Source organism: Ovis aries, chromosome 1 (genome assembly GCF_016772045.2).
Source record: "Ovis aries strain OAR_USU_Benz2616 breed Rambouillet chromosome 1, ARS-UI_Ramb_v3.0, whole genome shotgun sequence".
Taxonomy (NCBI): domain Eukaryota; kingdom Metazoa; phylum Chordata; class Mammalia; order Artiodactyla; family Bovidae; genus Ovis; species Ovis aries.
In genome coordinates this window covers 58656063-58671741 of record NC_056054.1, presented here as the reverse complement: position 1 = coordinate 58671741, position 15679 = coordinate 58656063, and the positions used below count along the sequence as shown (strand labels likewise).

At 34.0% G+C, this 15679-nt stretch overlaps 1 protein-coding gene across 50 annotated transcripts in view; it reads right to left on the bottom strand.

Annotated features, from left to right (window-relative positions):
• The window catches only part of ADGRL2 (adhesion G protein-coupled receptor L2), a 314635-nt gene that overhangs the window by 36411 nt on the left and 262545 nt on the right, over nt 1–15679 (bottom strand). For 20 of the 50 annotated variants that reach the window (XM_060400359.1, XM_060400450.1, XM_060400457.1 and 17 more), the window contains 6 exons: nt 14175–14975; nt 7537–7830; nt 6899–7002; nt 5878–6063; nt 5011–5049; nt 1971–2154 (listed from right to left, as the gene is read on the bottom strand). In XM_060400359.1, coding sequence (XP_060256342.1) covers nt 1971–2154; nt 5011–5049; nt 5878–6063; nt 6899–7002; nt 7537–7830; nt 14175–14975 — 1608 coding nt within the window. The remainder of the gene's footprint in view (nt 1–1970; nt 2155–5010; nt 5050–5877; nt 6064–6898; nt 7003–7536; nt 7831–14174; nt 14976–15679) is intronic. The other 30 variants (XM_060400389.1, XM_060400397.1, XM_060400469.1 and 27 more) reach the window with 3 other exon arrangements.

Genomic DNA, 15679 nt, shown 5'->3' with positions numbered 1-15679 from the left:
GATGAGATGGCTGGATGGCATCACTGATTCGATGGATATGAGTCTGAGTGAACTCTGGGAGTTGGTGATGGACAGGGAGGCCTGGCGTGCTGCAGTTCGTAGGGTCACAAAGAGTCAGACACGACTGCAACTGAATTGAATTGATTTTCCCTCCAAATTCCCTCCTGGGGCATTATTTTTCAGAAGTCAGTAAAACATGTACTATATATACTATGAGAAATCTATGCATAATGTTCTTTCTTTAATTAAAAAATAATTAAAAACCAGTGTAAAGGATAATCATGTAGAATTCCGAAAAATACAACAATTAGGAAAAAAAATATTCCTGACCATTCTCAAACTAAGATAAAAATGTCTCTGACATATAACAATATGTATGTTCTACATATGTGAAGCTGATGGGAGCAGACAGACAATGTCAACCTGGCCTATCAAAATTTCTTGCACTCTTGGAAGGAGCTTAAGTGGTAAATTTTAGGTTTTTTTTTTTTTTTTGGAGTGGGGGGCATTGCTTTTAAAATATTCTTCAAAAGATTTAAAAAACAAATGGAGGTCTCAACACAACACTTTAAATACTTTTTATGATTTATCTTCTGAGATTATCAAGTCTACACTCCTTTAACCTTACAGGCACATCCCTGAAAACATCTGGGAAGAATTGTTTAATGTGTATCTTAGGAAATTCATTAGACTACTAAATAAATTAAACTCAGAAATAACAGCTCTAGACAGAAAAGAGAACCTTTATTTTCTATTTCTACTAGCAATGGTAGATTATCACTTTCCTGTGACTGCTCTCCCAAAGCAAGCCATATTATTTTGACCTAAAATGAAGTTATTTATCACTTCAAACCTCAGAAAGTAATAAAAATATCATTTTAATAATACCCTCTTTCTAAAAACTCAGTTACTTAAAATTTTGTATCTAAATCCAGGTATCATAATCAGATTTATCTCTATTTTTCCCATACAATTTGCTTTTCTGCATTTTTAAATATAAAGTCCCACGTTTCAGTAAGCACAATAAGGCAATAAGATAGGGCATCCTAGACAGCAGAACTTCATTCAATATCTGCTGTTCCGATACATTCTTTCAATGACAGAGTAGTCTTTGTTCCCTTTTGTTTCCACATTTATGCTTTGGAAATTTCTTTCCTTTGCTAAAGGATACTATAAACTTCATCTGAGCCCAACCCCACTGAATAACAATTCTAAATCAGTCAAGCCTATACTGACTGACAAGTCAATTCTATACTGATTATAGTATAATCCTTATATATTTAGTATATATACGTTATAGATTATAGTATAATCAGTATAGAATTATACTAATTCATTAGTATAATTTCACTAAACTTATGGTACTTTTTTCAAATATCGTCAAAAGTGAATTCTTGCCTCTCACTTCCAGCATTTAAATTCTAAACGATCCTCCAAAACTATCTGCAGCTATTTTGCAATCTATAAAGCATGAGTATTCTGCTGTATGGGGGATGTATATCACTGACCACATTTTCACCTGAAAGCAGTTGTGTTTAATATCAACATTTGGCTCACATATCTGTGCGCCTAAAATATTTGACTGGGAGAACACATTCCAGAAAGTAATTTAAATTCATTCGGAACATATCATATATATGGAAAAGCATTTGCCCTAGTTCCATAGCAAGCATTATCACTACTTAAGCAATCCATATTCTGGCATTTAAGTACTCTAAACCCTTCTTTCCTTTAATGATTTTTTAGTTGGGAAAAAGTACATCAAACCAACTTTCATAAGACATAGATTTTGGCTTTTGCATTAATTTTATGAATGTGATCAGTTATATTTCTTATTAAGGGACAAACATAATTTGACAAAAGAAAAGCTTAGCACTTGGAAATAACTCAAAGGATTCACAATGGAATCATAATTCTCTTAAACATCTATCTTCTAAATAAAAATTAAACTTGACAATAGATTCACTCACCAATATTTTCTGTGGGCATTGACACCCTGGTTGGTTCTACGAGATTGTCAGCCAGGACAAACGCTCCTTCTTCCAATGTATCCAGCAACATCGTTGCAGTATGTGCTTGTTCAGAAGAATTCATGTGCTTCCATGATTCCAAAGCTTCAGGTCTCAGAAGATTGTCCACTGTATCAACAATTGCCTGCATCCATTAGAAGACCATCATTAGTACTGACTGCTTCTAGTACAAAGGTGATTTTCAATCACTGACTACTAAAATTGTAATATTTATCTATCTTGTTAAATTTATTATATTACACATACTTTATTATATCAAGATAAAAATATGACGATTTACTCTTATGGAAGAATACCTGGACAACACATTATCTGGCCAACTTGATGTCTGACCCTTTCAAAATAGAACTAACTGAAGATTAGTAGACTACTATTTAATTATAAAGACTAAGTATAAAGAGAAAGCTCATTTCTGTTTATCTAATCATATCTCCATCATTGAAAAGAAAACCAGTGTCAGCTCTTAATCTGAGGTATTACACATAAATGCATGGTCACTCCTCCATACAATCTCAAGACTTAAATGTTCTAAATAGAAAACATTGGTATCTCTAGAGTAGCTTAATATATCTGCTTAAAAATTAAGTCATGTTGGTTTTGGGAACCTGAACTAAAATAGTATCCAAAATTGTGCCTTATAACATTGTCTACTATTATCATTGGGAAAAAAACCAAGATGACTTCACAGTTTATAAATTATTTGTGAACATTTCCACTCTTCCAATTCCCTGGCTAGCTAAAAATACTAGAGAGTATACCATCATGTGTAAACAATGATCTGATTTTAAGGGGATCAGGAAAACAGTCAAAATATTTAAAGCCTGACTAATAATTTAATAAAAACAGAAAGGCAAAATAAAGTCCTTATAAATATACATGTTATAAATATTCATATATATAGGTTTAGTGTATTACCATGCAAAACAATATAAAATAAAAATGTAACCCAGTCAGTTATGCAATTGAAAGTTGGCTTTTGCACTGATACTTACTGTAGTTGTACACTGACTATGGCTTAATAACTGAAATCACTAAGTTTATTTCCTCTTTCTCCCATGTACCTAGTCACAGTGCATCATTAAGCCCAAATATAAATTGCTCTGATCTACTGTCAATCATTGAGAAAAAAGAACACACATTGTACAAACACAACAAAAATGGCCTGTTTGAGGTATTGTATTGAAATGAGCTGATGGAAAAGTTGTTTGAGGCTACTGTCAGAGTGAGATTAATTAGCTTAATCCATCTTAATATCCTTGTTTTGTCTGCCATGTGAGTCACCAAGACCTTCCTGGCAGGTAGAAGATACTTGCAAGTGGAGGCAAAGGCTTTTCTCTCTACTGGGAGATACAATAGTCAAAATGCTCACATTGATATTGCTGCATCCATTAACTGGAGTGGAACAGAAAGTGGTCTGCTGAGGCCAGATTCAACAGTTACCAAGAAATACAGACTGGAGCCTCTAATATAAGCTACAAATGAATCCTTTGTCACAAAGCAGGTATTTGTTTCATTTGCATAGTGTAAGTCAGCTTCTAATTTGTAATTTAAGGTGTTTTCTTAGTCTTATCTGAACAGAGCAGCTCATTTGAGACATACTGAAAACGACACTGGTCAGAAATTAAGGTCATGCTGAAATTTACTACCTATACACATAACTCGCTGATGGCATGCTTTCATTAATTTGAATCGCTCCTTATTTATTATCATTTGTATTTTTCTAGTGGAATCAAAACGATCATTACACTAATCATATTCCTGAAGTAGTCTCCCTGCCAAAGAAAAAAAGCTGTACTACTCCCACTGAGATATACATCCTAGGCAACATACCAATTATTACATTTCACACATTAACTAATACCTTAAAGGTGAGTTGAAAATTTCAGTATGACACATTCTATAAATTTCAGCATGTAATTCTTTGACCCCATTAAACAGTCTAATAAGGGACTTTCAAAATATTAATACCTAAAAAAAGACTTTCCCACTGCTTTTTCTTTTAAAGTTCTCAGATCCAACAATGTCTATTACTAGCTAGTGAAATGCTATTATTTCTCCAGATCTTGCCAACCAAAATTGGTGAAGTCATACCTTCTGACTAATCTCTGTTTTACAAAACTTACAAAGTTCTTTTGTTTTGTTTTCATACGCATATAAATGACTTCTTCTACGTTTGATTGACTAGGAATATGGTCCCCAGATGAGTAAAGTTAGAAAGTAACCATACCCAGCAAAATGAACTTCTAAACTTCACAGAATAAAATAAAATGTAATGTAGTCTTATTATTTTGATCTATCATACAGTTAGCTTGGCATAATTCTATGGTTAGTTTCACCACATTTCCTATTTTACTTGCGTATACCAGCGAGGAAAATTGGCTTCAGTAGAAAAAGATTCTGAGGCAAACAGTGACTTTCTGTTCCTATTATCCTTCACAAAAACCTATATATCTACAGTACAGTCACATTATTTATATTTCATTCCTAGTAACCCCTCCCAATATCAACCTGATTCTAGTAACGACACCTAAAATTTTCAAAACAAAGCCTATTTTATTTAAGAGTACACCACAGAGATAAGAAAGCAGTGACTTTTTCATGCACATACATTATGACTATACAGTCTTTGATATGATAAACTGCCAAGAATATATCATAGCTGTTTTACTGAAGTTGTTTTTAATCCACAAAGATGACAACAGGGGATAACAAGACTTTATGATTACTTTCCAATTCAGAGGATATTTCATTTAAATTCCTGTATGTTTGGATGAATGCAAAAACAGCAAAAAATATAAAAATAAGCTATTTGCTTATTCTGAGAGTAATATACCTGGGAAAAGAAACATTTGTACAGCTGATATGGGGCACATTATATAATTATCAAAGACTGAAACACATTGGTTCATGCAGCAAGATGATAAAGCGTAGCAGGAAGCTGAAGAAGGGAGAAAGCAGGGTGACAGCACAGGAGAGATACCTTAAGGTAAGCCCTGCATGTCTTCTCTCGTTTTTGGAGCTTTTTAGTAAAAGAAAAGAAAATCAGAGGTTAGATTTTTATCTGTTGCATATGGGGAAAGAAGAAGAAATCCTACAAAAATTAAATTGGCGGTCCTGAGCTCAGTGTTTATTATGTACTGTAGTCCTCTGGACTTCTGTGAGTGTATACTGACTGCCAAGACTGTGTATTCACAGCTTTTAGCTTTATTTTGCTAAATATAATAATGCAAAGTATCTTGATAAAACTAGAGACAAAATATGTGATAAAAAGCAAGAAAAAACCTATAAAGTCATTTTAGCCACAGATTTCAGATTCATATGAATTTCATATAAACACTTTATAGTATGGTTAAAATAACTATCAAATTTTTGTCAAGGTGAGAAAAATTAGTAGCACTAACACACTATACTTCTACCAAAAAAAACTTGTCCTTCTCCCCAAACCTAATATTAAAAACAAATTTTTTAGTATCTAACAGTCCTGTAACAATTCTGTTATAATCACATGAGTTGCCTGTATTAGTATATGAGTTGTTTAACACAATCTCTCCAATTGCAAATAATGCCTTCCAAAGTGAGAGTACTGACAACAACCAGGTAGATGAAGTTTACCACCAACTAATTTTCCCTCAGGTAATTAGCATCATCTGGGGGGGGGGGGGCACAACGAGGGGAGTGCACGTTGCTCCTTTCGCAACTACAATTATTTCTTGAGATATGAACCAAATTAGAAGTTTTGTTTCTATTCGTATGTCATGGGGACCAAAAGTTAGGCAGTCAACTGCTGAAGAATCCAGAGCAGACATACAAAACATCTAACTGAAAATAACAAAAAGTTTCTCCCTACCTTGTTATAACTCCGTCCAGCTGAATCCTTTTCACTAGGTTTCAGTTCCTGCAGCTGTGCATCAAGAATGTCCACCAACTGCTCCATCAATCTCACTGAAGAACTCACATCACCAGCAAACACTGGCCCTTTGGTATGTTTAGCCAGTTCATTGGCAAGGCTAGCAGCATTTTCTCCACTTCTAATCTGAAATGAGAGTTTATATTATCTCAGTAAAGATTTCTTGTTGTTTGTGGCTTCTTGTTTTTTTTTCCCAAGGATCTTTGTTGTGGTGAGAAAAATATACACAAACATGTCAAAATCTGCAACTAACCGAGACCAATAACTTTCTCTTTATTTCAGATGATTAAAGGTTCTTAGATCCTCAAAAAGAAATTCTTAGGCAGGCATTTAAAGGAAACAAAAGAGAAAAAAAGTCCTTTAAAAAAATTTTGAGACAACTCTCTCATTTCACTGCAACCATTTTAAACTGCTGCTTAGAAATCTTATTAATTTATTCCAATGATCCAGAAATTTAAGTCAGAATGTAATCAGTATAACACTGAGGGTTATTATTTATTGCTTGCCTTTCAGAAAGGTGGTAAAACTAAAATGTCACTACATTACACTGTATTAAAGTTACTAATGCCTTTAAAGTCATTTTTACTTATTCTGTCATAATCATCTGTGATATGAACATCTGCTTGCATTCTGTGGATTCAGTTGCAAACTTAATGACATTTGATTTATTAGGCCAGTGCACTATTTGTCTTATGAACATCAAAAGAAACAGAACAAACTAAATATGAATGAAATTAAGCAAGTATGTATTCATTAAAAAGCTTCACATAGAAAACAGCATGCCCTGAAACATATGTAACTTTGAATAAATAGTTTACAGACAAAACTATGCATAATTTTTTACTTTCATACTGAACAAAGAACAACGAAGCTGGTCTTAACATACAAAGCTAAATTATTTATGTTAGAAGTTAAAGCCCTTAATCACCAATGTGTATCATATTAAAAGGTTCCAACCAACCTTCTGAGCCAGCTGATTTACCCAGTGTGAGGTACAGTTGCTAAGATCAGGGCCCTTAGGGTTCCATGTTCCAGTGGAAAGCACGCAGAGATACGAGGCAGTTCCTACAACAGATGCAGAAAACAACAGTGAAATTGAAACCATTTTTCCTGCATGCATTCGGGAAATCCACTATGATGATCCTACTCCGTGTGTTAAATTTTGAATAAACGCTAATGGAAGTAGTTGACAATAACTGACAAAAAGCAGAATATAAACAGTAAATATAAAGTTGGCACAAAAATATCAGACATTTACAGCAAACAAACAAAAAGCCCTTTTTCTTGGGACTCATCCAAAATGATACTTTGTAATGAGAAACACAGCTGTTAGGCAGTCTCACTACAGAATCCATGGGCCTAAATCTCAGGCTTGACCTAGGACTTGGAAGAAGGAGTGGGAATTCAAAGCCTGATCTTAAAAGACTTTTATAGTTTCAAAACCTTTGTCTACAGGTGCTATATTACCAAAGTAACAAAATAACAATTAAGTTAGCTATTGTAAATATCTCTTTCCTCAAATAAAATCACTTCAGTGTAATTCAGAACCTACTTAAAGTGTTAATAGTATATGCAGTATCAATATTTGACAGGAAATACCTCTCGTTCCCTTGGGACACGGTCGTTCAACCATCATTCCCCTTTGTGTCTGAGGCCACCTTATCCCCCTCGCGTCTAATGCTTCGCAGAATCTCTCTGGCAGGGGAAAAATATTTGTTACAGGAGGAATTTTGGTTGTAGAAACTGCTGGAGGTGCTTTTGTCCCTTTGCTTCCTTCCTGCGATCCAGCTACAGTTGTGCTCATGGGGCCTTTCTGTGAAGTAGTGCTTGTGGTTGATACTGTGGTTTTGAACATCTCAGCTGAAGAAGTTATTGTCACAGCTGTGGTAGGCACTATGGAAAAGAGATGAGTATGTTAATCTCAAACACACATCACATTCATATGTGAATGTCTGCACAGGCGCGCACACACACACACACACACACACACACGTACACACACAAAAAACACAATCATCCCAAACCAACAAAATGGAGATCACTGAGAATATCCACAGGTTAGGAAGAATGAATCTCTTCATTTATTCCAAATTATTCATATTGTTGGCTAAGTGACTGGCAGTTTGTGTTTTATCCTAGATTTTGCTGACTGTGTTTTAGGCTTACTTTTCAATGAAATATTTGATAATACAGTTTATGTACAATTTCAATATATATTATCTAACAGGAAATGAAGGATAGTTTAATATAAAGTTTCAGTGTACATATCAAGTATGGTGTCATATCAGATAATTTAGAAAAAGCCATTTCTTATATAAGTTCATACTCTGAAACAATAAAACTCAAAGTATCAGCAAAAGTCTGACTATTACATAATAATTAGGACAATATAAAATTTCAAGTCACCCACTCTACATCTTACAGGGAAACAAATACTGTGACATCTTTCCACCCAGCAGCCATTCTTGCTTGAAAGATTTTTGAGCATGGCTGATTAGATCCAAACAGAAGATAAGCTTGGCATGTTTGTTCTGTTTTAGTAAGGAAACATCTGAGGCTTTGACATCTTTCTTTTTGAAAAGATAGGTATGAAAAGAAACTAGTTCTGATCAGAGGTTATATATAATCTCATCAAGATAACAAGTTGGACCAAATTATGCCTAATTCAAAACCAACTCTACATATTAATAGAGATTTTAAAAGGACCTACAGTTAACTCACTTAAAAACAGAAATTTAAAAAGAAAAAAAAATTAGGGTTATTCTGGACTTCCAACATTATTTTAAAACTGTTAATCCATTAGGTTAAAATAATAATGGAGTTTAATGTTTTCATTTATTAATGACCACTTAGTTTAAAAAACAAAAAAATTCTGTCAGTAAAACTTTAATGGCATCATTTAAAATCTATTAGGTGATCACACTATAAAGTTTTATCAACATTTAGATTACTGAATCTTAAGACTTTATAATTTTGAGGCTTTAAATTTAAATTTAAATAAAGCAGAACAAATTAAAAATAACTATTTTTAATGATAATCTTATAAAACATTAAGTTATTTTATGGTTTTGCTACACAAAAGAACCAGAATACTTCTTGGAAAACAAGTTCATATTATCACTGACATAATTAGTATTTTAAGCTCTAGTCCCTAGATGGTTTGCATAATTCTGACTCTATGACAGAGTATGCTAAGGTTATCAGAAAAAGCAGTGTACACCTATTTCTAGTTCTTTAGTAGTGACAAACTTCTTGTTACCAGTAACTGCAAGATACACTTTTGACAGTCTGTTTTCATCCTATCACTAGAGAAACTTCTTAACCAACTGGTTTATTTCCAGGGCACTGGTTACTAATCATATGAGAGAATCCTGTGTACATTAGTCAAGCATCATGCCTAGCCAGCTGTTGTAGAAACCTATTCAAACCTGTTTATCTTTTTTTTTGGTAAAGCACTTGCCTGACATCTTGTTAAACCTCATAATTTTCTCTTGATTACAATGCAGCCAAGCTCTCAGTGCTTCTCAATTAACATTTGTCAAAAGCATCACAATCTTTTGAAGAAGTGTTAAATGAATGTTGTTGAATCAAATCGTAAAGGGGGTGGGAAATCAGAGCAAAGAGAAAAGGGCAGAGCAGAATGGTTTAATGCTACCCCATCTGATGTATCCCTTGACACTGTACTAATTAGTACATATTTAATGACTGAAATATGTATTAACAATACACAATTAGTGATCTGTTAGCTAAGCGTCAGTAAAGATTCAAATAAATGAGTGAAGGTAGGCAATAAAATGACCTCTATTAAATGCACAAAACTTCCTGAAATATTCTGTAGCCCATTTCCATGTGTCACTGATGATACATTTTCATATATTTTATCTTTTGTTCATTAAAAGAAGTTAAACTTCTTTAAGCAACACACTGTTCACTTGTGAATCAATGAAATATCAGGGTATCATGAAAATAAACATGAACATCAACATTAAGTGGCAAAATTTAACCCTTTAGGAGGACAACTACAAAATTGTGCAAGGACAAGATTTAGGAACTTCAAGAAAAAGCAATTTTCTAATACTGAAGCTAGAGATGAGGATATATTTATAAAAATTAATGTTTCTTTCCTTAGATGAAGACAGGTCACAACAGGGCACCCCATGATGATAAAAGCTTACATTTACTCAGCATTTATATACCAGATGCTGTGCTAATCATCACTCATGGATCATCAGATGATCTTATTTAATCCTTACCACAACCCCATGAAGTAGGCACTATGATTATCTTTCTTTTACAGAACAGAAAACTAAGCATTGGAGGAGGTTAAGCAGTTTGTTCAAGGTCACTTATCCATAATGCTCTTAAATGTTATGATCTTACTTTTCTAGACAAAAGATTTTCATAGACTCTGAGAAAGTACGACACCCCACAAGCAATATGTCCTTATTTTGGAGCATTTAACTGACACTGTGCTCTGTGTAAATCTCTAAAAGAAGAAAAAATGTGGGAATATAAGGTACTAAAACAGTAATAATAAAAAGTTTCACAATGAAATGTTTGTGGCAAAAGGCTCAAAACTCAAGAACTTCCTATAAATGGTAATAGGAAACATGACAAGTCACAATAGAATTATATTGTAAATCTAAACCCTACTGTTCACAGCCTTCCCGGTTATCAGATGCCATATCAACACACAGATTAAATGACTTAGCATTCTACCTACCATATATAATTTAGGTACAGAGACCTAGAAACACTGACATTAATGCTAATAAACATATATATTAATAAGTACCCATGAAAACCTCAACAAACACAGTCAAACTGGTTCAATTTACCATGCCAGTATTTATTACAAACTTGCTAATTATTATCAGCTTTTTCCTATGTGAAAACATTTTAAGGATAATATGTATTTATGATAAATGAGTGGGTAGTTATTTCCCTCTTCCAAGTCCCCAAATTCATCCATTATTCACTGAATGAACACAAGCTAGAGTGAGAATATAGTCTAGTAAGGCAAAAACTGCAGCAGATTTATTAAATTTACCCTTATTCAATATCTAAAAACACCAATCATCTTTTAATTACCATTCATTATCAGCGGGAAGATGTTTTAAGAAATATTCTATATTAAACACTTCTTAAATAATAAATTTAACTGGCTCTCTTAAAAAAATGTCCCTCATGTTGTTTGCCATGCTTCATTATTACTCTAAGTCAGATATTTAGAAACCATCAGAACTCAAGACAATATTTTTCAATAATGTTTGGGATATCAAATCTGCAGACAGATTAAGTAAGTATAAATCAATTCAGATTAAGACATAGAAAAGAGTTAATATATGACCGAAATGGCTATTTTTTCCCTAAGCCAACATTATAGAGGAAGAAAGCAAAAGAGGAAAAACAGATCTAGTTTAGGATAATGGAGCAAATTAACTAAGCAGAGAACACAGAAAGCTAAAAATTTAAAGAAAATAGGAAGACGTATTTGAAAGCATTATGAAGGCAAAGTAATAACATACTTGTGCTGTTAGGAATGCAAGGCATGAATTTATATAGGGAAAAATACTGCAGCTAGTACAGGTGAAACAGTCCATAATTAAAATTATCCGTTTTACAACACAATATATATCTTGGCTACATACACGACAGCAAAGCCAGTACATAGACTTGCTAGCAGTGCTTATTGGTTTGACCTAAATGTATCGGCAGAATGGTTCTGCAAGGCCCCAGTTACATGCAGTTAGATATCAGCACACACCTTGGACGAGTGAGGCAGGAGTCTCTCTCAAAGCATTTGAAGATGAGTTATAAAGAGCAAGCAAATAAGAGAATATGCTTTAAACAACAGCAAGAAAAATTTAGGTCAGATAAAGCTTTTTACCACTAAGGGTTTAATAAGAAGTCAGTCCAGACTTTCACCTTCTGAGAATACATGGGAATGGCTATTTTGGATAACACATCACTGCTGTAGGAATAAAGCTCCCACATATGGCAAAGTTTCTCATTTTCAAAGCTAGTAACTGCTTTTTCCAAAAAGCACCCAAATTATCAAAGATTCTTTCATCTGAAATGGGTCAAATTATTTACTAGAACATATGCCACATGTAGAAAGTGACATTATTACTCATCTTGTATTCCAAGAATTGCTCTGTGACAAGGAGGTGGGCAATGATTCCTTGTTGAGCTCAATCAACCCGCACTCAACTTTAGGAGTTATTTAATTATAATCAGCATTAAAAAAATTTTATTTTTACTTTTTTTTCCTAGTGGAGGGGAAGAGATGTACTGCTACCCAAGAAACATTTAATAACTGTGAGAGCAATACAGGTCACAAAAAAAGATTAATTCATATTCTCCAGGCAAGGATCTTGGAGTGGCTTGTCATTTCCTTCTCAAGGGGATCTTCCAGACCCAGGGACTGAATCCAGGACTCCTACATTGCCGGGAAACTCTTTACCAACTTGGCCACCAGGGAAGACCCTTTTACAATGTCAAGTCCGGTCAATTACTGAACTTGGCCTTTTACAAAACTATAGGATAAGAGAGAACCATGGTACTAACTTTTAGGAAAACAACTGAGATATAAGAACTATCCCAAATTGCTGGCCTCAAGAGAAAAAGATATGTCTGAATTTAAAAATAAAGAATACTAAGATAATATCAATAAAGATTTTCACGACCTAATGGAAGATTTCATTGTTGAAAGTTTATCAATGGTACACTACTACAATTTTAAGCCAACAAATTCTAGATATATATGAATTAAAGAAAAAGAGGGCTTGCACCGATGGCTCAGATGATAAAGAATCTGCTTGCCGTGCGGGAGACCTGGGTGTGATCCCTGGGTTGAGAAGATTCCTTGGAAGAGGGCATGTCAACCCACTCCAGTATTCTTGCCTGGAGAGTCGCCATAGACAGAGGAGCCTGGTGGGCTATACAGTCTATGGGGTCACAAAGAGTCGAACATGAGTGAGTGACTAAGCACAGCATAGCATAGCACTAAGGCATGTCATTATTGCCCTTGTGGTATGAAGAAAAATCACACATTTCATATTCTATACCTCAAATTAGAATTCAGCTACTAAGGTTCATGCTTTTGCGGTCCTAACCCATGACAATATTTCGGACTTAGTGGCTTACTAAGTCAGTTACTTATTAACTGACTTAATAAGTTACATTATTCCTTAAAATATGTATATGTAGCTGTGTTTAAGCATGTGGTTGTATACTGCTTTAACAGAGGAAAAAGATATTAATTCCTGTTCCACCTTGTTGAAGGGATTGATTTAGTTATCCAAAGAACATTCTGGCTCCTACAATTCTGAAGTAACTCAATAATGTGAAAATTTCAATTAACTCAGAAAATTGAAAAAATAATTCAGGTCTTTTAAACACAAATATTATTTTTCAACTAGAAAAGACTTATAATTAGGCAAACTCCATAATAATATATTAAGAGATCATTCTTTTATCATGAGTATGAGGTAATCTTATTTTAATGAAAATTCAAAACTTAATTTACCCTCAAAACTTGTTTACCACAGAACTGAAGTAACTTGACAAATATATTTCCAAAGATTTATAAAGTAATGATCCTTTGTAAAGATACTTAAAGAGAACACAAATTTTAAAAATGCTAGTAGAACTGTCTTCATAAAGCAATACTTGGGATCATCTAGTGCTTCGTCCATGTGTAACAGTTAAAGTCCAGAAATGCTGACCTAATACCATCACAAATTTATTGGGAAATAAAAACGTGTAATTTTACATGATGATCTAGAGACAGCAGACACCAAAACTTTAGAACGCTTATGCCTGGCACTGTACATCAAACCTAGCAATTCTCCTGGGGACTTTCTAACATACATTTCCTTTAACCACTGGCGCCAAGAAGTTAAGAGGTCTGCACACAGATTATAATCAATTCAGAAGTCAGGTAGGAAAAAACACACAAAGCTAACAGGTTTGTAGTTGGCAATACCTTTTTAGCAATGGAAATCTAAACTAACAAAGGATGAGACAATTTTTTGAAACCAACATTTAAATGAAATTCAGAAAAAGAAAATGGACCAAAATAAGGCTAAAATGTACACACTATATGACAATTTGAAATGCCACAATATTATCACTTGCCCTTTATGAAAAGGGGAAGAAAATAAAGAGGGGTAAATTAAGTAAAAAATAAACTGCTTAAAAAAGATATAAGCATTAGGAAGTAAAATTCTTACCTTGGGCAGGATCAGGTGGACCAAACTCCAGAGAATATCGTAAAATGAAGTTATTGTTCCACACATAGAGTTGGTTATCTCTTGGATTGTAATCCACTGCAGCAATATACTGGTACTGGTTGGGGAAGGGAACATCTACATATTCTCCTCGGTTTAATCGGGTATTGTAAATATAATCAATTGCATTCTTGCCTGTTTCACTCTCATTGTCTTGATAAACTGACCTGACCACATAAAGGACTCCACAGATCATAAAAGCATTTGAGGCAGCTCGTTTGTCATACACAGTCTCCCACGTTGCTTCAAATCGAAGAGTGTATGGATTCAGTTGGCTAATAACTATCATTCCATTGTTCTGCTCAGTGGCATAAATGACCCATAAGCCATTTTCATCAACTGCTAGGTCAATATCAGTTTTTCCTCCCCATCTATATGGTGAAGTATCATGATAGTTAGCATAGTTAATTATGGCCTCTCCACTCTTAATTCTAGTCCTCAAGTCAAATTTCACAATATTCCTTGTTCTTTCTTTGTTAAAGAAGACAGCACCATCATATACCACAAATCCAGTACCATCTACTCGATTTGGAAGTTTATAGGTTGTTGTTTGGCGACTGTTTTGGAAGTCTTCTAAAGATGCATATTCTATTAAAGTATCAGTACGATAGGGAGTCCAGGGCATGAAATAAATTTTATCTGCAGCCTGAAGAGGGTCCTTGCACCAAGCACCTGCCTTTTGTTCAGCTTCATATATACATGGTGAGTCCACAATTGCTTTCAAGGTCCCAGGGCACACAAAAACTAACATTCACAGAGAAAAAACAAGAATTAAGCAAAGTTAAAAGATTATACAAGCAAGCATAACTTTCAATGATTATAGATCAAAAAAGAAAAATTCGCCTTATTAACATTTAATTTTACCAAAATGTATACTTAAGACAAATACTACCTTTCTTTCAAGTTGCCATAATCAATGCACAAGTTTATTTTCACAAATACAAACCAAAGTTTAAGATCATTCATAATCGAGCTAACAATTTATGCTTTTGCTGTTTTATCTTACAGTTCTTTTATGCTTTAAAACTTTGTGCTTTGTGCATAAAAGTGAACAAAGTACTTTTAGACCAAACTTTGTACCCTCCCTCCCTTAGCCCACTTATAACCCCCAAAAGCAAAACACCAAAATAAAGCAAATAAAACAAAAACTCCAGTGTGAAGGCTTATTTAGAACTTCTACGGAAGTTAGACTGAAAACAAAAGTACTTCAGTTGAAGGAACATAAATATTCAGAAAATGCAATTAGAAGCAGAGAAAAGTAAATACAAGGAAAGCAGTGATGAAACGACCAGGAGACCCTGTAACCATGGCATGCTATGGAGAGGGTTCTGGAAGCCAGGCAAGATGACACTTTAATAATAAAATATCCAAGGGGGTCAGAAAAAGAGGTAAAGGGTAAAAAGAAACAGAGAAAGGACAGCTCCCCATCGCCGACTTCAGAAATTTTA